The sequence below is a fragment of the Strigops habroptila genome, chromosome 1 (genome assembly GCF_004027225.2).
Source record: "Strigops habroptila isolate Jane chromosome 1, bStrHab1.2.pri, whole genome shotgun sequence".
In the NCBI taxonomy this organism is placed as follows: domain Eukaryota; kingdom Metazoa; phylum Chordata; class Aves; order Psittaciformes; family Psittacidae; genus Strigops; species Strigops habroptila.
In genome coordinates this window covers 71,895,512-71,917,645 of record NC_044277.2, presented here as the reverse complement: position 1 = coordinate 71,917,645, position 22,134 = coordinate 71,895,512, and the positions used below count along the sequence as shown (strand labels likewise).

Here is a 22,134-nt window from a genome sequence, read left to right as displayed (position 1 = left end):
GTTGGTGGTGCCGCGGCGGGCGGGAGAGGCGCTCGCGGGACGGAAGTTCCGCCGCCGCGGTGGCGGTAGCGGTAGTACGTCGTACCGGCGCGCCGCCGCCGCCGCCGCCACCCGGAAAGGCGCGCTTGGGGGCGGGTCCGCGCAGGCGCGTGCCGGCGCGAGCACGCGGCGCCGCAGCCGCCGGTCGCCGTGGCCCGTCTGTCCGCGAGAGGGGCGCGAGCGGCCGCACCGACGGCGGGGCGCGTGGCGGGTCTCGGGCGGCGCCTGGCCGCCATGGGCCGCCGCGCGCGCGACCGCAGGCGGCAGCAGCAGCAGCAGCAGCGGCAGGAGCGGGGCGAGGACGGCGGCGGCGGGGACCAGGCGGTGAGAGCTGGGCCCGGCGGGACGGGGAGGGGAGGGGAGGGGAGGGGAGGGGGGCGGCGGCGGCGCCGGGCTGACGGTGCTGGCATGTTTCAGGGCTGGGCCGGCGGCTACCCCGAGATCGTGAAGGAGAATGAGCTGTTCGAGCGGTACTACCGTGAGCTGGGCATCGTGCCCGACGGAGAGTGGGGCGACTTCATGGCGGCGCTGAGGGAGCCGCTGCCCGCCACGCTGCGCATCACCGGCTACCGGAGGTAAGGGCTGGGCTGGCAGTGGGCCCCGGGCTGGGAGGTACCCGCTGGTTTTACCTGCTGCCTGGGGAAGGCGAGTCCCCATCCGGCTTTATCCTACGTGTCTCTCCCGTGCAGCCACGCCAGAGAGATTCTGCACTGCTTGAAGGAAAAGTACTTTAGAGAGCTGCAGCACCTGGAGGTGGATGGCCAGAAAATCGAAATGCCGCAGTCGCTGAGCTGGTAAGCGAGATGCGAGTCAGATGGGCATCCCGTGCAGTCCAACATCCAGCCTGACAAAGTGCTTTCGTTTGCCTTTCCCGTTTTTCTGCCTCTTTGCCCCAGGTACCCAGAAGAGCTAGCCTGGCACACCAACCTGAGCAGAAAAATCTTACGCAAGTCACCGCAGCTGGAAAAGTTTCATCAGTTTCTGGTTAGCGAGACAGAATGTGTAAGTCTTGGATAGACCTTGATTTGTTTCTTTTCTCCTTCATATCCCAAGCCATGTTTTATTTAAATGTGTTATGAGGCATGGGGACTGTACCCTTTCTCTCAGCGGCTGAGTAGCTCAGAAGAATCTTGATTTTATGTTGCTGTTGACAGTGATTCATCCCATGACTGGCACATAACTGCAGTTATAAATGTTTCTCCTAAACTAATTGCATTTGTTTTTTGCGTGAGAATGTGACAATGAGTCCCTGTAAAATAACGAGTTGCTGTTAGAAAACAGGTGTTTAAATTCGGTAAAAAGCGTGTGTGTGTGTACATAACAAGACTTACCTTTAGTGATGGGTGTTTCTCACTTGGTTGAAGCCAGTTTCTCATTCTCATTTGAGCAGAAGTTATAGATCTAACAAAATTAGAGTAAATACACAATTAGCAGAGACTTCAGTTGGGTGAAGCACAGTGGATTTTCTTCTTGCTACATGCTACCAAAATTCAATCCTGAATTTATAATAGTGTGCTTTGGATTGCTTTATTATTTTACTATATAGAGATTTAAAAACAAAATATTGCAAAAGAAAGGTTGTGGGTTTTTTTTTTTTGTGGAATAAAAAGGAGAGGGTTCTGATTTTTATTTTTACTCTCTTTTTTCCTTTCAAGGGAAATATCAGTCGTCAGGAGGCTGTTAGTATGATCCCACCTCTGCTGCTTAATGTTAACCCTCATCATAAGGTAACTCTAGAACATGCTGTGTACTGGATTTTTTTTCCTAGTAGACAGTTTGATTACACTACAAATTACAAGAGCAGTATCAAGGCTGGTACAAAATTCTCTTATACAAGGATCAGCTTGATGACTGTCAAACCTCTCTGTAGTTGTGTTCATTTTTAATCTGTTTTTCACAATTTGGTTTTCCCTCACCATCAATTTGATGGACAATTTTGAAGCATGTTTAGGCTTGCTTATTCTTCATTATTTTTTGCATTATCTGCAAAAGTAAGTGGAAACTGGTGGTGTTACAACTGTTACTTTAAACGGGAGGTATGACACTGCCTTGGTGAGTGTGTTTCATGATGCATTAAGCATGGCAGTGCTTATCACATGCTTTCGGGAGCTCTCCATAAATGCTCTTTGCATCTCCCTGGGATCTGTTTTCCAGGAGCTTGCATGAGGACTGGAGCAGATCCGTCCCTGTCTTTTATCCTGTTACACAATTTCAGCTGATATTTCCTGGAGCTAAAGGTCCAGAAGGTAGTCATGTTTCTGTAACTAGGCAAGAAGAAAGACTCTTAAGCTTCCTTACTTAAGAAGGCAGTCTTAGCTGTCATATGGTTTGCTGTGAAAGTGACGGTGTGAATGATTCCATCACAAGCCAAGTTTGTGGTGAACCAGGGGCAAGAAATAATGCTAGAAATCAGGTGTTGGTGTCTGTGCTGTTCTGTTCTGCTGCTGAAGACAGTTCAGATAATTCCCGAGTGCTTCTTCAGGGATACAGAAACAAGAAGTTTATACTGCCCTGATTTTTGGGGCATTAAAATGCAAATGCGTGGGGAGAGATAGCAGTTAATTTTTATGAAATCTATATAATCAACTGGATTGTATGTTCTCTGATTAATTTACTGATACTACTTGCTCTTTAGTGTAACTTTGCTCTTAATGTGTGTGTATATGTAAAGTTCCAGTTAACTTGAGCTGAAATTGCTCATGAGCTCATAAAAGGACCATATCCCCACATCTATATTCATATTTCTCTTTCAAATCTTTCTTTTTCAGCTGGTATATTTGTTCCTTACAAACTAAAGTCCTACTTTTATATTAGACCCTCAGAGATTAAGCATACAAAGAACGGAACTGTACTTTATGTTTTTGTAAATTGGTGTTCAGAACAATTATAATTCTGCAACTGTATGCAAAAATTCTTAATTTTAAGAATACATAGTAAATTTCTCACACTTTAAACCCACAAGGTAGGACTTGTTATTTAATTTTCTGCTGTTTGTAGATTCTAGATATGTGTGCTGCGCCTGGATCGAAGACTGCCCAACTGATTGAAATGCTGCACGCAGACATGAATGATCCTTTTCCCAGTAAGTCTGGAAAAACTACCAAAAATTTTTGTGACTTTGAATTTCAGCTTTTTCTTGTACAAGATTGTTTTTATTATCACAGATAAGTAACTGCATTTAAGTGCATTTTGAATCCCCAGTGTGTTTGAGTGATACAAGATGGGAAGTACCCCCATCTTTGCCTTGAAATTTTGTGGGCTTCCTTGGCTAGAAGAGAGAGATGGATTACATATATATGTATATATATATAGAGATATATGTTTACAGTTCAGACTACAGTAGATCTGATTAGAGCTTAATTTTTTTATATACGTCAGGTTTACTAGTAGATGGTCGCCCATGAGCCCTTGTGTTTTAGTTGTATCCTGCAAACACCAGATTGAGCAGCTTTAGCTTTTGAATGGTCATTATATTTATCTCTTTTATTTTTTTTTTTAAGCTTCAGAATCTTTACTTTCAGTTAGATGCTCACAGAAAATACTGCCCATGGAAATTGTGAAATTGGGGGGAGTGGATCCTTTCTGCATTCTTCTGAAAATCTGATGTACAGAGATTGTTTTTGGTGGCAGTGGAGGTTCTTTCTGTTACAAGGGTTTTACTTTGAAAAGTTGAAGGGCCCTTGGTTGTATCTGATTCTTGCTGCATGGAAACTAGACCTATTGAGAGTGTATTTGACACATCGGTTAAACCTCAACATACTTCATGTTATTTTATGTTCAGTAAGGGGTCCTCTATTCATAAGTAGTCTTTTAAGTAAAAATCTCTAGTGAAAGGTTTACACAACTTTGAAGATAAAGCAATAAACTATGTAAAATTACTTAGCTGTTGAATAGTAAAGCATCTTCCCGATATTTTTGTTCCCAGAGGGTTTTGTAATTGCGAATGATGTCGACAACAAGCGCTGCTATTTGCTGGTTCATCAGGCTAAGAGGTTAAACAGTCCATGCATCATGGTGGTAAATCATGATGCCTCCAGCATTCCTAATCTACAAATAGATGTTGATGGAAGAAAAGAGGTCCTCTTCTATGACAGGATTTTATGTGACGTCCCCTGCAGGTATCTTGCATGTGATCTTCAATACGCAGATTTTACTGCAGTAAGTGCAGTACTGCAATTTTTGTGGTACTGAATTATGCTTTTTGAGTTGCTTAGTAAGTTATGATTTATAGTAATTTCCAAAACGGGTGAATGCCTTAAACTGTCTTAGGTAAGGGGATACCAAATCAAGGTGAACTTTTTTCGTTCGAAGTACTACTTAAATTTGGACCAATTTTGAACTTAGGCTCAGGGTACTAACATACAAAGATAGCATTGAAGCAAACAGTATGGCATAGCAGAGCCAGTTAATGTGGAAGAGGGACTGTTAATACTTTGCTGCTATAAGTGACTTGGATATGAAATGAGTTTTACCCACAAATAATACAAATCTGCTCAACCTCTGTTGCAGTGGAGATGGAACCATGAGAAAAAACATTGACGTGTGGAAGAAGTGGACAACACAAAACAGTTTACAGCTCCATGGGTAAAAATGCTTATTACACATCTGCGCTTTCATTTCTCTCTTCTCCTTTTTCCATATCTTTAACGACTGCATGCATTCACATGTTAATATGTGACAAAGGAGAGACTAAGAAGAGTCACTGTTCTCTCAGATCAAGAGCCTGTGTGCTATTCAGAGAAAGTGTAGTGTTTCAGATACGAGTGGAGTGTGTGAATCTAAATTGCTTGTATACTTAAGAATATCTGATGTGTTAACATTCATTGATTTAATTTAGACAAGGTAGCTAATGAAACAGGGAACAAATAATTTGCGTGGGATTCTTAGTGTTTAGGCAGGTAAAATACTGTTGGAAAATCCAGCATCTTGCAAGATTTAATAGTAATGTTTTAAAGTCTTAAGAATATTAGAGATAATACATAACACAGTTTCAGTTACCTGAGATTGATTTATATTTAGTGATGGTGAATGAGTACTTAGCCTAGTGCAGGCACATAAAAGCAGTAATTTAAGCACAGATGGAAAAGCTTAGAACATTTTACTGTGCCTTTGTAACAAGCTGGGAATGCTGTCAGTTACTGTGATTCAGCTGACCTGTGGTGACTCGTTACTGCTTGGTAACTCATAACTGCAGTTTCTATTTTAGTTGTCAGTTTGCAGGTAGGGTATAAGCTTGTTATCTGCCTCAGTGATACTTTTCTCAGAAGGCCAGTGCTAGCTAAGCTGTGTTGTCCATAATATTTGTAATAGGTTGCTCCTCATTTTAACTCTAGATTTCTGAGGAGAGCCAGGTTTTGGGGTGTTATTTTTCTAGTATGGAGTACTTTATAATAAACTTAATGGGGCACTAGAAAGAACAACATACAGAACATTATGTTAAAATGACAACACTAATATTGTCATGCAGTAGTGTTAATGTTTGACCTAATTGCTGTTTTAATGGATGTAATTGTGAGTGTGTCTGCAGTATAGGCTGCACTAAGCTGACTTAGTTTAAAGCTGACTTTAATTTGTGCACTGGTGACAGCTGTGGAGCTTGGTAAGTGCTGGCTTAGTCCATGGAGCGTTACGTGCCTGCAGTATATCTTCACATGTAAGAAATTTGATGACAAATCTTTCTGGTTCCTGAATTATACCTGGCTAGATCAAGAGTGTTCTGTTAGATTGCAGTTAAGAATTGCAACCCGTGGTGTTGAACAGCTGGCAGAAGGTGGGAGAATGGTGTATTCCACGTGTTCGTTGAACCCCATTGAAAATGAAGCTGTGATCGCATCTCTGCTGGAAAAGAGCCAAGGTGAGAATTCCCAAGGTGGGGAAATCTTCTTTTCCTCAACCCAAAAAAAGAGTATGTGTATGAAACTACTAGTAATAAGCTTAGTGTAGGTAACATGCTCCTAGTATGCAAAACTGCAGCATTTTTTTTGTACCCATAGGATTTTATTGATATTCATAAAAGCAGTCATCTTAAATGGGCCAAAATCGGGTGCAAATGTAAAACCTGAAGAAGTTGTGTTAATGATACACAAAAGACTTCTGCAGATCAATGGAATTCAGTCTGTGTTATCTGGCTTCTGCTAGCTGATTCCACTGTTTGGATTCCACGTCTGATATTCATATTTCTTTTGGAAAACATGGTGTGGGGCACTAGTGCTGTATGCTATGGAAGTAAAAAACCCAGAGTATACTTAAGCAGTTACAGGAATGTTATCGTGCACCAGCAGGTGGAAGTCACTGATACCTTTAGCATCCTTTGACCTACACTTTGGCATACTTGGACTTTTAATGTCTTTAAGCTTATGGGGGTTTTTTACACTTTCGACTTGCATATGAAGGCTTGCTTAAGTTGCTGTAAGGTGTTCATTATCCCAACTAACAAGAGGTGGAAAAATTCAGATGAGCTGGGAAGCTGTACTGCATCAGTTTGTGATAGTAAGGTTTAGTAGCCCAAATAGCTGATCTTGAGTTGATGGACTCTTTTTTTCTGAATCAGTAGCCTGAAGTTTGGAGATACCTAATTGGATTTCACATTAAAAGTTCCACAGACTAAGCTGAGCCTTGAACAGAGCAGAAGCAGTTGTATTGCCTCTGGGACTGAGCTGGTTCTGGAAGTAGACTAGTCTTTTTTGAGTAATGCTTTCTTTGTGCCAGTCACTGTCCTGGCCTCCAATTACATGTGAAATTTCATTGTCTCAGAAACAGCAGTTTAGCTAAAATGCCTGAAGATAATTAGGAATTGACTATTCAATTTCCACTCAAAGGATGTTTTTATTTAGAGGTAGTTTCTTTGGTAGACTGAATGAGAGAACAACATGTTCTACAACATAGACGTGTCAAGTAAATGCTGCTATGCTTGGCTTATTGAAGGCTGTAGTACACCAGAGTTAAGTTTAAAGGTGATTGGAAAGCAGTAAGGACTAGTTTGGGTAGGAGCACAAAGCAGTGTGGATGTTAACGAGGCCAACAATAGCAGCATCTGGGGCAAATTCAGTACTTGAATGTAAGGATCTTGACTGGCTATGGTAGCATTTGCATCTTGTCTCTGCCCAGTGGAGGCATTCTGAAGCTTAATTGGAGGTTATGATGTGTCCCAGTGAGCGAATGTTATCCTTGGGACTTGGATGTAGGTGTAGCAAAAGAAGTATGAGGTAGCACAGTAGTTTGCAAGGGACATTGGACCTCCAGTATTTGCTCAGGTCAGTCTAGAAGGTTTGTTGGCTCTTGGTTGTTAACTTAGTCCTAGCACTGTGTTACACTGCTACTTGTAGAGCAGATCAGAGATTGCTTTCCCCTTAGAGATGGAGTAAGGAAAAGGCACTTTTGAGCCATGTTTCTCTACTGAGAATTGTAGTATTTCTGACAAACTATTTAGTACCTGCTCAGTCTGAGGTAGTCTTGAGGTATCAGTTGAAGTCATGCTGTAGGTAGGCAGGAATATTCAAAGGACAAATGCAAACATCAAGTTTAATCAGATTTGAAATGTCTTTTTGGAATTCGTCCATAAATTCATGTATCAGTCATTTATTTAAGACCTGCTTAAACTGTCACTGTAAGTGTAAATGCTTAGTCATTTAGAACAGGTTGTTAAATTGTGTACAACATGAGGAAAAGCCTACCTAGCTGTTAAATAACTATTCAGAATCACAAAAAAGAAATTTTCAGGTTATTCTTCTTTAGAGAGAGCACCTATTTAAAGAAGAAGTTTTTATGTCATTCTTTTTGGACTTGGGGCAGCTTAAAGTTCTTATTCAGTAGAGTAAGTTGTACTCTATTGATGTTATTTGTAGTAGTATGATGTATTCTAGGCACATAGCCTTTTGTCGTAGAATCGTAGAATGGTTTGGTTTGAAAGGGGCCTTAAAGATCACCTAGTTCCAACCCCCTGCCTTGGGCAGGGACACCTTCCACTAGACCAAGTTGCTTAAAGCCCCATCCAAGCTGGCCATGGACACTGCCAGGGATGGGGCATCCATAGCTTCTTTGGGCAACCTGTGCCAGTGCCTCACCACCCTCACGGTAAAGAACTTCTTCCTAATATCTAATCTAAATCTACCCTCTTTCAGCTTAAAGCCATTACCTCTTGTCCTATCCCTACACACCCTTGTAAAAAATCCCTGTCCAGCTTCCTTGTAGCCCCCTTTCAAGTTCTGGAAGGCTGCTATAAGCTCTCCCTTGAGCCGCCTTTTCTCCAGGCTGAACAACCCCAATTGTCTCAGCCTGTCTTCACAGGAGAGGTGCTCCAGCCCTCCGATCATCTTCGTGGCACTCCTCTGGACTTGTTTGAGCAGGTCCGTGTACTTTACTGTTACAGTTTGAAATTTTCTTTTCCATTTGAAAAAGAATGTATTCTTTTTCCTCTCACACTGGAATAAATTAAGATTTTAAATCAATAAAATGAGAATCTATCAAGCATTTTAAAAGGCTTAGTCATCCCAAAAGAGTACTTCGCTGAGAAATACTGAGTAAGTGAGAATAAAAACTTCTATGACTGCATTGCCTGGAACACTGACGTTTAATGATATGGGTTGTAGAGTATTACTCTATGCAGCTGCTACAAAAAATATCTCACCATTATATTTTGGTTGATTTACAGGTTACAAACTTACGGAGTTATTACAAACAGTTCTTGCCACCTTTCTTGTTAATTTACGTGGCAGTGCTTGTGTAATATTTTGTTCCTTGAAAGTTTTAAAAAGCAGTGGTCTTAAAATGGTCTTAAAACTTGAAGGAAAACGATCTTTATAGAAGTTAGTTAGGAACACAGCTCTCAAATTCTGTTTTAAAGAATGTATATTCTTGATTTCAGGTGCCTTAGAACTTGCTGATGTCTCTTCTGAGTTACCAGGTTTGAAGAGGATGCCAGGAATTACAAAGTGGAAGGTAATGAACCTGATACTTCTGTGAAGTTCTTGGTCTGTGGTAGAGTGTTGAATTAGGGAAATATTGAAGTGTAACATTTCAAAACTTTGGATAAAGCTGAAGTAATGGTAGTGATTTGCTGTTTAGAGTTTTAGACAATATAGCATTGTAGGGGAGAGGGCTAAAAATCTTTCTGATGGTAAGTTCTTGTTTCCTCGTCTGCTCTCATCTTTTTCCTCTAGCTTTCTTTGCTGTCTTCTGTATTTTATGTAATTCCCTTTTCTAATGTGTGCATGTGGCCTGTAGGTGGCAACATAATTTCAGCCACTTTTTAATTTATGCCTCCTGTCTTTACAGTCTGTGAGTGTTAGATTTTACAGTTCTTTAGCTGGTCCATTTGAATCATTTGGAAGTAAAAGCTGTTAAACCTTTTCTGGAAATAGGCAATAAAGCCTGCAGTGCTGTGAGTAATCCTAGAATATTAATAGAAACATATATTCCGTTCCAGGACTTGCATGATTTCAGTTCTGGAAACACTAGTAGGGATGGGCAAAAAATCCTAAAGCTTCTTCAGCTTCATGATAAGAGTATAAGCAAGAAGAGTAGAAGGTCTTCCTGGTAGTAGGGAAAGAAGGTCTGGTTAACTTCCAATTACGAGCGTGTGCCTTTGCAACCCCATTGGTTCTTCTATCTTCTCTCACCATTTCACTAGTCTCTTACAATGGTAGTTTGCAGGTTTATGCCTGTCCACAAGACACATGGAATAAAGATTTGTTTATATTGTGCCATTGGAAATTCAGCCTAGAAACTAGCTGGTTTCTTCTTAAAGTTCTGAAAGTTTAAATTTTATGCTAGTAACTGAAGGATAAATGTAAAATGTGTAACTCTGGCTCTGTGATCTTAATTTTACGTTATTTGTACTGCATAGAGCTACAAAATATATACATATATATATAAAAAGATCACTAAAAGTATATCTTATTCACTGTAATATTATATTATATAATTAATCTTAGAGTGGAGTTATAGATATGTTCTGAATCCTGGATAAAAATACAGACACTAGAAAATTCATGGTTCTTCAGTAACTTTCCCTGAAATCATCTTTATCTATGACCTATGTATGCCTGTGGCAGGGGCTCTATGGTTACCAAGCTGTTGTGTTGCATTCTTGGATCTTTCATATGTAATGAAATTGGGATTCCTTGTTTCTAGACTCTTATTAGGCTGCAGTATCCCCTTTGTATATTGCATGGAAGCTGCCTATAGCAGAATGTTTCACAGCCAGTCTTATGGCAAAAAAGTAGTGTATCTTAAATCTGATGGCTTACTAATCTTCTTATATATTCTACCACTGTCCTTCCTTTGGGTTTTGGCAGCCTGTGCGTTGTAGCAAGTTACCAGAGGCCACTGCAGTTCATTCTGCACAAGTCTTGACTGCACTTTTTGAAGCATACAAGGAGCTAAGAGGTACAGCTGGCAAGAACACATACAGTGCACAAAGAAACAATATACTTTAAAGAACTTAATTTACTATACCAGAAAATAACTTCCCTTTTTAGCATCTGAACCTTAGTTTAAAGTATTTTGATTAAAACTTGTAAAATGATGATGTTTATTTACTCCTTTGAAGGTAATGCTGAAAGATGGACAGTGGTTCGAAGAGTGGAAGGACGTGCCTTCAAATAGACAAACACAAATACGTCCCACTATGTTTCCTGTAAAAGATGAAGAAAAGCTAAAGGCAATGAATCTAGAGCGTTGGTAAGTTTTCCAGAGTAGATTTTATGAGGTTTTGATGGTAACTTTGTGTGGTGGTGGGTGAATTATAATTAGGTCAGATTAGGAATGTGCTAGTATAGGTCTCAGGATATTATGGTTGCTTCATGTCTAATGACAGTACACAATATTTAAATTCCAGTGAACTGAGAGAAATCATTGAAAGTTGCTTACAAGGAATAAGTACTCACACAAACAGGTCACATTCTTTGCATCCAGTAGAGATACATAGCCAGAATGACTGCAAAAGTTAAAAACTTTAACATTTTAAGAGTTTGATTTGCTTGCTGTGAATTACTTTCCATAGATATTCTAAAAATAAATTCTAGCAATGAGGCATTAAAACTCGGATGTGAATAGTGAAATGAATGTGTTGCACTGGTGTAAGTTATTTTGCCAGAATGCTTTATTTTAGATCATGTTTCTAACCTGATAAATTAAATCTGCACAATCCTGCTGGGAATACTTAGTTTACCCTGGAAGTAAATATAAATGGGATGCTTCTAGAACTGTGAGAGACTGAATGCTGATGATGAATACACTGCAACATTTTTTTTCCCCTCTAGTCTTAGGATATTGCCACATCATCAGAACACAGGAGGTTTCTTTGTGGCTGTGTTAATAAAAAAATCACCAATGCCATGGAATAAAAGCCAGCCTAAGGTAACTTCTTTTAAAGGAGCTAAAATGTTAAGTTTTAATAACGTTTCTCAATTATTTTTGGAAAGCTTACATGATAGAAAACATACTATAATTGTTTTGTATCTGCCTTTCAGTGATAGTTCAGATTGTCAATTAAAAATAAATTTCTACATCCCTTAAGAACTACTTTAAAAAAAAAAAAAAAATCTCCTAAAATAAGGAGGGGGTGGATTTTGAAATCATAGTAAAATAGCAAGATAAAACTTGAACCTAAAGTTAAGGTTTTGAAAGAATTACAGAAGCAGATCAGATTGGGCAGCTAAAGCTGTCACTTCCTTCAGCTGTGTGTGGTCCCTCTGCTGAAGCCTTTTTTCTCCTGTGTTGTAAGCAAATTCTGATTTCAGTTTATCTTACTCTGTGGGCTGGTTGCTCAGGAGTGATTCACCAGCAGATTAGTCTAGCAGATCAGCAGCCAGGGGAATGGATGTAAACCTGTTAGGAGCAGCAGCAGCTTCAGCCATCTGACTTTAACCCATTTGTTGTCAATTGTCTTTAAAATCCTGTCACCAGGATTTTAAGGTAACATCATTTATTTGCTCTCTTACGTTGTTCATATGTTTGAGAGAAACTTCTTGTGTGTATCCCTTTTAGCTGTTTTTGTTTATTTGATTTGCGTCATTAGAACACTGTATGAGTCAAGTGTATGTGGCAGTAAGGAAGAAAGCATTTATTCAGAAGCAAGAGTCATCCAAACAGTTTATGCTGTTCTAAGTTTAATGTTGTAGCGCTCTTACAGAAAGCGTGCAGCAGCAAGATGTGTGCGTCATTTTGAGTGCTAGGAGGAAAGCAGGAGATCCTGACTTGAAATAGTCTTCTCTTTGAGTGCTTGAACACAATTTTGTAAATGATACAAAAATAGCTTTCCTGAAGAGTTAGTAAGAAATTGTCCAGATCAGTACTAGAGGTAAATGCAACTTATAATAGTATCTTTATTTAGTAATCAGATTAACTGCCTAAATGGATCTGTTTAAGCTCTTACATACAAATTGATAAGCATTAAGTACATGCGAAGAGAGAATATAGATACCTTTTATTACAAGTTAGACACTACTTTTGCTTTGTTTAAAATACTGTAATTTGAAATAGGTTCATCAGAAATTACCACAAAGAACAGGAGATGCTGAAGTGACAGCAATCAATTCAGATAATGGTTCTGAACCTATTACTGAAGAACCAACACTTGATGAAAATGAAGAGTCTAAGAAAAAGCAAGAATTGCAGAATTCAGACACTGAACAAAGCAAAAAGGAAGGAGTATGTGGGTAAGAGGCCATGTCTCAGTATTTGTCTTGTGACAGCTTTGTAATTGCTGAGCATTCTATAGTTCTTTTGTTATTGGACTCATTTAGAAGTCGATTAAGAAGAATAATGAATTTGATCAGTTGTCCTCCATTTCCACATTTTCTGTCTTGTATTTTGCTAGCATTTGTAAAGTCTGTTAGTCCTTTCTTCTCTGCTAAGGAAAAAACTACTTTCAGAAGTTAACTTTTGGAAGGCCTTTACTGTCTTCACAATTACTCCCTCAGAAATCTCTATTTACTGTTTCTGTGGTTTCTGTTTTCAAGCATTGCTTTCACTTCCTCATGTTAAGAAGTTAAAATGTGGGTAGTGTTTTCTTAGTGAAGCACAGGAAAATGTCAGTATTCTATTTGGTGTATTATCATTACCATAAGGCAAGTGTTGACTAAATTAACTGAATGTACTGATTTTTAAACCAAGTATTTTTACTAAGATTGAAACTGCAATGGCATTTTCTTTTCAGACCGCCACCATCTAAAAAAATGAAATTGTTTGGTTTTAAAGAAGACCCTTTTGTGTTTCTCCCTGAAGATGATCCATTGTTCCTTCCTATCCAGTAAGAAAAAAATTGTTTCTGTTTTGGCAGTAAGATTTCTAGTACTTTATGAATATTAGTAGTTCAGTTCATCAGAAAAGATGGGTCCAGTTGGTCATACATAAAACTTTTACCTGACTTTGCACCAGGTGCCCCTCTCTTCAACATTTAAACTCTTAGATGAAAATAGCCAACTATAGTCTGCACTGGAAATTTTCAAGTGTATCTTCGTGTTTATGACAGCTTGTCTTTTCTGATGCCATGCATCTTAGAAAGTCCAGTTCTGGAGCCAGTGTTCAGTGTTTGCAGAGATAGCTCGAGGAAATGGGCTGACCCATGCATTTTGAGTATGTAATTTCATTGCTGAGTTAATCAAAACAAGTATTATGGCCACAGGAAGTTTTATGCATTGGACCCATCATTTCCCAAGATGAATTTACTAACCCGAACTCAAGAAGGAAAGAAGAGACAGCTGTACATGGTTTCTAAGGAGCTAAGGAATGTGCTTCTGAACAACAGTGAGAAGATGAAGGTATGGTTCATCTCTTCAGTTTTTCACAACAGAGATCATAAACATCAGTGAATGTCTCCTTTATTGCTGAGCTGCTTGTTATATAGAGGATTAGCCCTCTGATAGGCCTTGTTTGGGTTTTTTTTTCTGAATGTTTTCTTCTCTATCCCTTCTCTGTTCAAGAGATGAAGAGTTGTCTCTGAGAGGTAAATAACTATCTCCAAGGTTAAAATCAGTATGGTTCGTGGCAGATGCAAGTGAACTTTAAAAGCAAAGGAAGGGAATCTATAACTGCTCTGTGTATACTAGCATTTTATCGTGGTCTTCAGTTACTTTCACGAGTTTACATTGAGATTGTTGTATTTATGTGCCCCTTAATTATAAAAGTATTAAGAGCTTTGAAAACCTATCAAAAATAACGGTTAACTTCAGCTGAATTATTAGCTGGCGTTGTTACATGGGGACATTGTTTTAATAATTTCAAGTACTGAACATTTTGAAAGGTTGTTAAGCTGAATGATAATGGGATAAGAAGTATTTTTTGTGCATTAGAGGGAAAAATTATATTTACTTTTTTTATATGACTCCTCATAGAAAATGCCTTGCAAATGCTAAAGATTTGTCTTAAAAGTTGTCGACTAATTTAAGTTAGAACAGGGTTATCTAGTCCAGCTTCCTTCCTGCCCCAAGAAGAGCTAACTTCAGAGCTAGATCACATACAGTTCAGGGCCTTGTCCAGTCAGATCCTGAAAATTTCCAGAGATCTTCATTACATCTTTGCAGCAGATCTTTGAGATGGATAAATAATTGTACTTTTGTCCCACATATAAGAAGTGGCTACATTTCCTATATGTGTTCCTTAAAATTTTGTCAGTTATGTTAGGTGGTGAGACTCTGGGAACTGCAGAGGTTATAATGTCCTAATATTAAGCACTTGTGTGTTTTAAATATCCCGTCCTTGATTGACTTTCCCAGAATCACCCAGAAAATTCTTACTCAAAGTAAAATTAAAATTAGATCTTAATAGTTCATTGCTCTCATTTTAAGACTGCCACTTCTTCGCAGTGTTCAGTTTTGAACATGGAGAGGAGTAAAAGACGTTTATGTTGAGAGAGAACTACGTTTTGATAGTGGGAATTCCTTTTTCCATTGAATTAATTTTCACATGAATTTAACTTGGTGTCCATTGCAAGTGAACAAACGTTACAGCAGAATTATCCTTTATTCCTCCTTTTAGTGAAACAGTTGAGAAAAAGCGAAGTTCAGAGTGGTAATTTAGAATTTACACACATTAATGATAATTTTTGGCTTTGCTGTTTACAGGTTATTAACACAGGGATAAAAGTCTGGTCTCGCAACAGTGATGGGGAACAGTTTGGATGTGCATTCAGATTAGCACAAGAGGTAATTTCAGAATGTATTTTCAAAGGAGATACTTTCATTTCCTCTAAAGCCTATAGCACAGCTGGCATTCACTTTGTCAGATTCATGACAATTAGCATTTTCAGTGTGGTTTAAAATGTGAAAATTGTTTTCTGATATTAGCTAGAGAAAATAGAGATAGCATTTTGAAATAATTATATTTATTTATTAAACAGGGAATTTATACTCTGTACCCATTCATTCATGCGAGGATTATAAATGTCTGCATAGAAGATGTTAAAATTCTGCTAACCCAGGAAAATCCATTCTTAAGTAAATTTAGCAGTGAAACACAGAAGAAAGTCAAAGACATGGGTAAGCCTTCTAATTTGTGCTATGACAAAAGGATTATATTTATATGTATAGTACATTGAAGACCATGAAAATCCTGCCACATAAGCTGTTTGCTAAAAATTTTTACTAGATTTATCTTAAATGGACTTGGTAATTAGGTAAGTCAGCATTACCAAAACCCAGTGTGCTACTACAAACTAGTCCGTTCTGATCTCAGCCTTTAAGGTTTATGAACTCCAGAGAACAGAAGAGTTGCCAAACTTGTGACTTTTGTGACACAGTGCTGTGAGGCAGCATTTAAAATACCTAATGAACAAAGATTTTATATATGCTACTGATCTTCATGTGTTCGTGCTCCAGCTGAAACAGGTTGTCATCTGCAATTGTTTACCAGGATTTTATGTATCAAATAATAGGTATTAAGACTTGATTTTCTTAAATACAGGCATCAATGTCTAGTCATATTAAGTTTGTATTTCCTCTGTGCTGGATGCTTGAAGAAATGAAGACTGGTTTTCGGTCTTTTGTTTATGTTGTTTTATTCCAAGTAATCGCTGGTCCTTGTACTTCAGTGTTTGATGAAATGAAATGGGAAGAACAATTTTTCTAAAGTTTGGGCTTGCATACTCTTCATGTTCATTTTACTTAAGTAAAAGTTCCTAGATTCACTGAGTAAATTAATCCACTCTGTGATTTTTGTAGTTTAATTTCCTGTTTGGGGTTTGGGAGGGGGCAGGGTTGGTAGTTGCTTTTGTAATTATATAAATACTTTGGTATTTTGGAGAAAAAGACCAAAAAAAAAAAGTAATAAAGCTGATACTCTCTATAGCTCTGTACTGACACAGATAACTGTTAGCTGGCTCATGTTGTGTGACTGTCTAAAAGCTTGTTCTCTTGATCGTTTTCAAATTACAGTCATTTTAATATTGTACCAAGTAACACATCTGGTTTTGTTCCCCCCACCCCTTCCCTTTCCTTGTAGCGACGGGAAGTATAGTTCTGAAGTACGACCCAGACCCTGCGTAAGTAGATGTGTTGCTTCCCATTTATGCAGTTTTAAAATTTGGACAAGAATTTATTTTCACTCAGCAAAAATAGAGGTGGAGGCACAGAGAGGCTGTGAGGCAAACAACAGCGCCACACAGGATAAAAAGAATATAACAGGAAAGAAGCTGTCTTGCCTGTGTATTCTTAAAACAGCTGTAGGGTTTAGCTTTATAAAGGAGAGCTAGTAGTTCTGCCAGAGGTTCGCAGTGTCACTGCATGTGTTTGATTGTTTGTTTCCCTCTGAAGTCCAGTATTTGGAATAGAAAAAGCTAAACTTTTTTGTGGTTCATTTGTGTTGTAAAAGTACTATTAGAAGCTCTTGAGAACTTTTAAAATGTAAACTTTCATCTTGCTGTTGCTTATATTAGTTTTGAAACCAGAGCCAGAAAATTGTTTTGCCTGTTGCAGAAATTTAATAACATTGAACTTATTTGTTTTGGTTGCTTGCTTGTAAACAGCCAGGCATCTGTTTAGATATTAAGTTAAGTTTAGATGTTATAAGTTAAAACAAATTTACTCGTGTCTTCTGTAAATAGTTATAAAATGCATTCACTGTTCAAGATTGTGCACTTACGTATGTGCACACAGAGTATGGCTATAAAATTAAGTTTTGAAGATGTACTTTCTCATAGTTGACTGGACGTAACTGCTTGTTTGTAGAAAACCTGATGATCTTCAGTGCCCTATAGTGCTGTGTGGTTGGCAAGGAAAGACATCACTCCGTGCCTTTGTGCCCAAGAATGAGAGACTTCATTACCTGAGGATGATGGGAGTTGAAGTGTTTAAAGCAAAGAGGAAAGAGGAGGAATCGCAAAATAAAACGGGGGAAGAAGTTCAACATAGGCTGGCGCAAACAGAGGAAGGAATGGATGTGGAAGATAAAGAACATGATTTAGTCACAAAAATGGAAGCAGAAATAGGTGAAAAATCTTCCCACAGTCCTGTGGAAAACAGTGCTATGGAGGTAGAAAATAAAATTGAGGATTTAGATCAATCTGGAAGAAATGCCAATAGTCATGTAATCCAGGAAAGCAAAGACACAGATACAAGTAATATGAAAGATTAGGTTTCTTTCTCTATTACTTGGCAGCTTCTATGAGGCTGACATCCAGACTTGTGCTTTTAGCATGGAAGTGTATTTTAAAATTTCAGTTGGAATGGGATGTTCCTCTTTTAAAGTTTCACCTATTTTATTTTTTAAGTGAAAACTATATATAAAGAGATTTCTTTTCAAGTGTGTCTTCTTTTTACCATTTTAAGCTCCGTATTACTGGTGGGTTTCTGTGTCTGTTGCTGGCAACAGACCATGCACCAATAAAAGCTAAAGCCCATATTTGAAATGGAATAGTGGTATGTACAAACGAACTACCTGTGTAACTGGTCAGGAATTCCTTCAGAAGAAAAAACTTGTTCCATTCAAGACACATTAGTTCTAGAAGAACATTTTTTCTCTTAATATTACTTACCCCATCTACCACCCAGTCTGATGACTACTTACAGAAGTTCTTAAATGGGTAAGGGAATCAGTGTGAGTATGCATACAAATGCATGTATAGGATAAATAACTGACAACCTGGTTAATAAAATCATGCATCTGGAAACAAAAATGCGGAATGCATTTTGCCAGAGACTGATGTCTGAAATTCTTCAGAGTGACGAATTGCTTGACAGGCACAGCTAGTAAATGTCATTAACTAGATCATCGGCTATGCTGAGCATGCCTCAGACTTGTACCTTGAAATGTGCCTGTTTTAAAAGCCTGTGACTGTCCCTCAAATCTGCTGCAGTCATCTGTTTCTCCATCATTTCTTCAGGTGGGAGTCATCTCTAATTTTTGCAACATACTTGTTTATAGCTGAAATAACAGTTGTAAAAACCCTGTGGAGGTATAAATACTGTTGTATAGTAGACCTTTAAAAGAGCTTATTTAGGTGCAGAAGGTTAATTTACCTAATCTGCCTTAAAAAAAAATAGTTGGCTACCTCAGAAACTTGTAAATTCCATCCTTTGTGGCTTAGTTTCAGCGGTACTCTTTGTACTTGTATCAAGTGGACCTGAAAGGAAGGTAACTCATGGTACAAAGTATTGTCCTTTTCTAGGACAATGCCAATCACATGGTTATGCAAATATTTGTGTTGCTTGTCAAACTGAGTTTCACCATGTTTATTTTTACTGATGACGTCCTAATGTGGCTCGGATCCATTTGCTGTACCTTGTTACAGCAGACTTTCTGATGCTTGCCCTTGAACTACTTCATCAGAGGGAGTATTCTTGAGGGAGAGATGTAAAAGTGAAATAATGCCATGTCCTCTGATGAGATATTAGTCTCATGCAGTGAAGACCCATTGCCAGGACTCATTTTCCTCTTGAGAGTCTGCAAAATAGGTTAATAAAACATCAGTCCTTGCCCTTGTACTTTGCTAAGGTTTGAGTTTGTTCTTTGAATTGGGAGCTACAATTGGACAGGTGCTTTTTTGGCAGCTCCTTAGGCTGAAGAGCAACATAGGAGAAATTTTTTTTGAATCAAGGTGTATGCAAAGTACAATTTCTAATTCCGACAAGTATATGAGGAAAAAAATAATAGTAACTTCAAGCATGAAACATAATGTTGGTTTTCATATCATTGCATTTGTTCTGGCATTTGAAGTGGAAGACCAGTATCATTTTTAAGTCCTCATTGCCATCACAATCTGCAGTACTCAACCCTGAGGATGACTTGATTTTAATCCATCTAATCTTTTTACGCTGTAATGATCTTCCTAAATTACTAGAAGGTCAAGTAATGAGTAAAACTCATGTGAAGAAACCAGAATTAGATTTTGAATTGTGCCTGTATCTACTGATGCCCCTGAGCAGCAGTTTAAGCTTTGTCTCGGTCAGTGGCTCTGCTAAGGATACAAGTTTATGACAAGTTAAGCTGATAAGAATACTCGTTGATACGGACAATCCAGACAAATCAGCAAAAGCTAAGAACTTTATAGAAAATTAACAGTCCTGATTTTTTTTTGACTGAGCTTACCACTGGCAGACTAAAATGAGAGTAGAAAGCTTTTATCTGGGAGGAAAAGTAGGTTATTGGATCATAAACTGACTGGAATTGGGTATAACTTAGAATAAGAGCCCACATCTGCATCATTTTAAATCCTTTGAATAGTTCCATTGTCCTGCATTATCTACGACATTTTTTTGGAGGGTTTTTTTTTGTTTTCCTGTCAAGTGCAAGTGGGAGATTTCATCAGGAAGCTGGGAGGGCAATTTTCTTGTGCTGATGAGCAGTTTTACTCCTTATCAAAAAAAACCCCTAGAGATTGAGGTTGCTTACACCACTTGCTCTGTCCCAGTTAGTCTTGCCTTGATTGCCAGAAAGAAAGATGCCCAAAGCTTTACATGGTGGCTGAAAATGCTGTCCTAGCTTCCCAGGCTGGGAGCATGGTGAGACTGTGTGTGTTTTGTTTGTGTATCTCTGCTGAGCTATGTCCTACTGCAGCTTTGATGGCCAGGTGCTGAACCTCTCCCTGGGTGGTTTTGAATGTGGGTTGCTGCAAACAATTTAAAAGAAAGGCAAAAGAGAATTTATGTGCAATCACATTAAGTTTGAGAATGTGAAAGTCTTAAAAACCACTAGGTTTAAAGTTCACTAATTAATAAGTCCATCCTTGTAAGCAGTTCCTATTAAATATTTAAAGTTACAAGATTCCTCTAGTTAGCGTTGCTGGTTTTTAGAAACACAGGACTGTAGATGTTTGCACTTATGGCAGGGGGTTCTATGTGTGATAGAGGCAGAAGCAAGAAAAAATTTCCTGCGTTTAAATGAATAGTGTGATTATGTTCTACTTAGAGATGCCCTTAGGAGGAGCAGCTGGAGCCTTCGGAAAATAATCTGTTGACTGAAAAGCCTAGAAAGGAAAGGAGGGAAAACACCACATGGCATACTCCCTTATAACTTTTTCTTTAGTATTTACCTAAAGTTAGTAATTGCTTTAGAAGCTTGTTATAATTTTCATACTTTAGATTGATGCAAAATCAATATACCGTAGTGTAGTGCCACTGAAGTGATTTATTTTTTTTTCTTAAATGTCTGAATCCTATTAGAAGTCAGTGAGACTTTTCAATGTATACAGACCCCTCGAAAAATTCCTGCCTAAAACCCTCAAATTTAGCCTTGGCAGTAAAAGAAGGCAGTTTAGTTCCTGGAACAACCCCTGTCTGAGACTGCAGCACAGGGAAATCAGTGCATGCATTTCTTCCAGTGGGAAAACTCCACCCTGGAAAGCAAGCGGTGGTGCACTCATGCCACATTGCTGCCAGTGCTAAGCTCAGCACGTGGTCTTGCCCTGCTGCCTCTCCCGGACAAACCTTGTAAACAAGGCCCAGCAACGCAGCGTGGGTATAACAGCAGTTCTGTTGTTCCCAGCAAACAGGCCTGTTTGCTCAGAGCTTTGTCCAGATCTGTCTTGAAAAATGTAGGAATTTTCAAGTGGTGCACGAGAGGTGGTGGAGGTGCCATACAGCAGTGCACCACCTCTCTGGACAAGCTCTTCTAGCCCTTGGCCATTCTCGTAGGGCAGAAGTTTTTTCACATGTCCGGTTTTCCCTGCTACAATTTCTGCCTGTTCCTCTTGTCCTATCACTCAGTATGCACCCTTGAGATAAGCTTAGCTTCATCTTCTCTGTAACCACTTGTTGGCGTGTTGAAGAGAGGAGGTGAAACCCCTTTAACCATTTTCTCCAGGCTACACAGACCCAGCTCTCTCCTCCCCTCCTCATCCATCACAGATTGCAGCCTCCTAGCCATCTCCAGTTCATTGGCAAATCTAATGGGGGACCTATGCTGGACACAGTCCTGCAGATACAGCCTCACAATGAGTGGAGGGTAGTAATCACTGCCCTCAAACCCCTAGCTACTCCATGAGCATTTTAAACTTCAGGAAGTATATGCTGGTGCATTTACTCTAGAATATTCTTGGTGGATTTCTGTGCCTTATAAGTTCATTTTCATATTCTGATTTTTCAAATCGCTTTTCTCTTGATGACACAAAAATCTGTGCAGCTGTTCAAAATGTGCCAATTGACTGCACAAGAAGATACAAGCTTTGTGCAAAGTCCTCTTGAATTGAAAGAGAAAATGAAATGAAATGCAAAGATTTTTCAGTAATCGTTGCTGAAGGGCTTTTTGTGTGGTTACACACTCGTGATGAGAATGTAAATTGATGATTTAAAAAACTATAATTAATGTGTGGATCATATTTAATGCAAAGCTACATACCTCTTTTCCGCCTCAAAATACATATCTCTTAATGCAGAAAAGGGCTGGAACTCATGGGAATGCCGCATGATCTCCACTCAGTGAACCAATACATTGTTCTAGAAATAGGGGCTATGGAGGCAGAAAAGATGCTTCTCATCTCTGTCTGCAGTATAGAATGGAGCCAAAGGGCATGACTACATCATGATAAAAAAGGGAACAGGCAGAAGCTCCCAGCTTCGTCCACTGCCTACGCACATATGTCCTGCAGGCAAAGAGTGTTTGAGTGCTTCGAGTCTTGCTGTCTGGGTCGGCATGTAATGGATCTGCTCTCAGGGACAGTTA

At 39.0% G+C, this 22,134-nt stretch overlaps 1 protein-coding gene across 3 annotated transcripts; it reads left to right on the top strand.

Moving 5' to 3' along the window:
• Positions 1-7: 7 nt before the first annotated feature.
• On the top strand, positions 8-19,834 carry NSUN2 (NOP2/Sun RNA methyltransferase 2). Of its 3 annotated transcripts, XM_030508636.1 has the most exons (19): positions 8-363; positions 457-614; positions 729-833; positions 936-1,041; positions 1,695-1,766; positions 3,037-3,121; positions 3,965-4,157; positions 4,549-4,623; positions 5,763-5,893; positions 8,903-8,976; positions 10,589-10,719; positions 11,301-11,397; positions 12,523-12,698; positions 13,199-13,291; positions 13,667-13,802; positions 15,105-15,185; positions 15,380-15,518; positions 16,480-16,519; positions 17,205-19,114. In XM_030508636.1, the coding sequence occupies exons 1-19, from the start codon at positions 274-276 to the stop codon at positions 17,608-17,610; spliced, it is 2,388 nt and encodes a 795-aa protein (XP_030364496.1). In that variant the 5' UTR covers positions 8-273; the 3' UTR covers positions 17,611-19,114. The 3 variants fall into 3 exon arrangements, with proteins under 3 accessions (XP_030364496.1, XP_030364505.1, XP_030364511.1); XM_030508645.1 differs by lacking the exon at positions 16,480-16,519 and having other exon boundaries at positions 17,205-17,767; XM_030508651.1 differs by lacking the exons at positions 8-363; positions 457-614; positions 729-833; positions 936-1,041; positions 1,695-1,766 and adding an exon at positions 2,299-2,498 and having other exon boundaries at positions 17,205-19,834.
• The last annotated feature ends 2,300 nt before the right edge of the window (positions 19,835-22,134 follow it).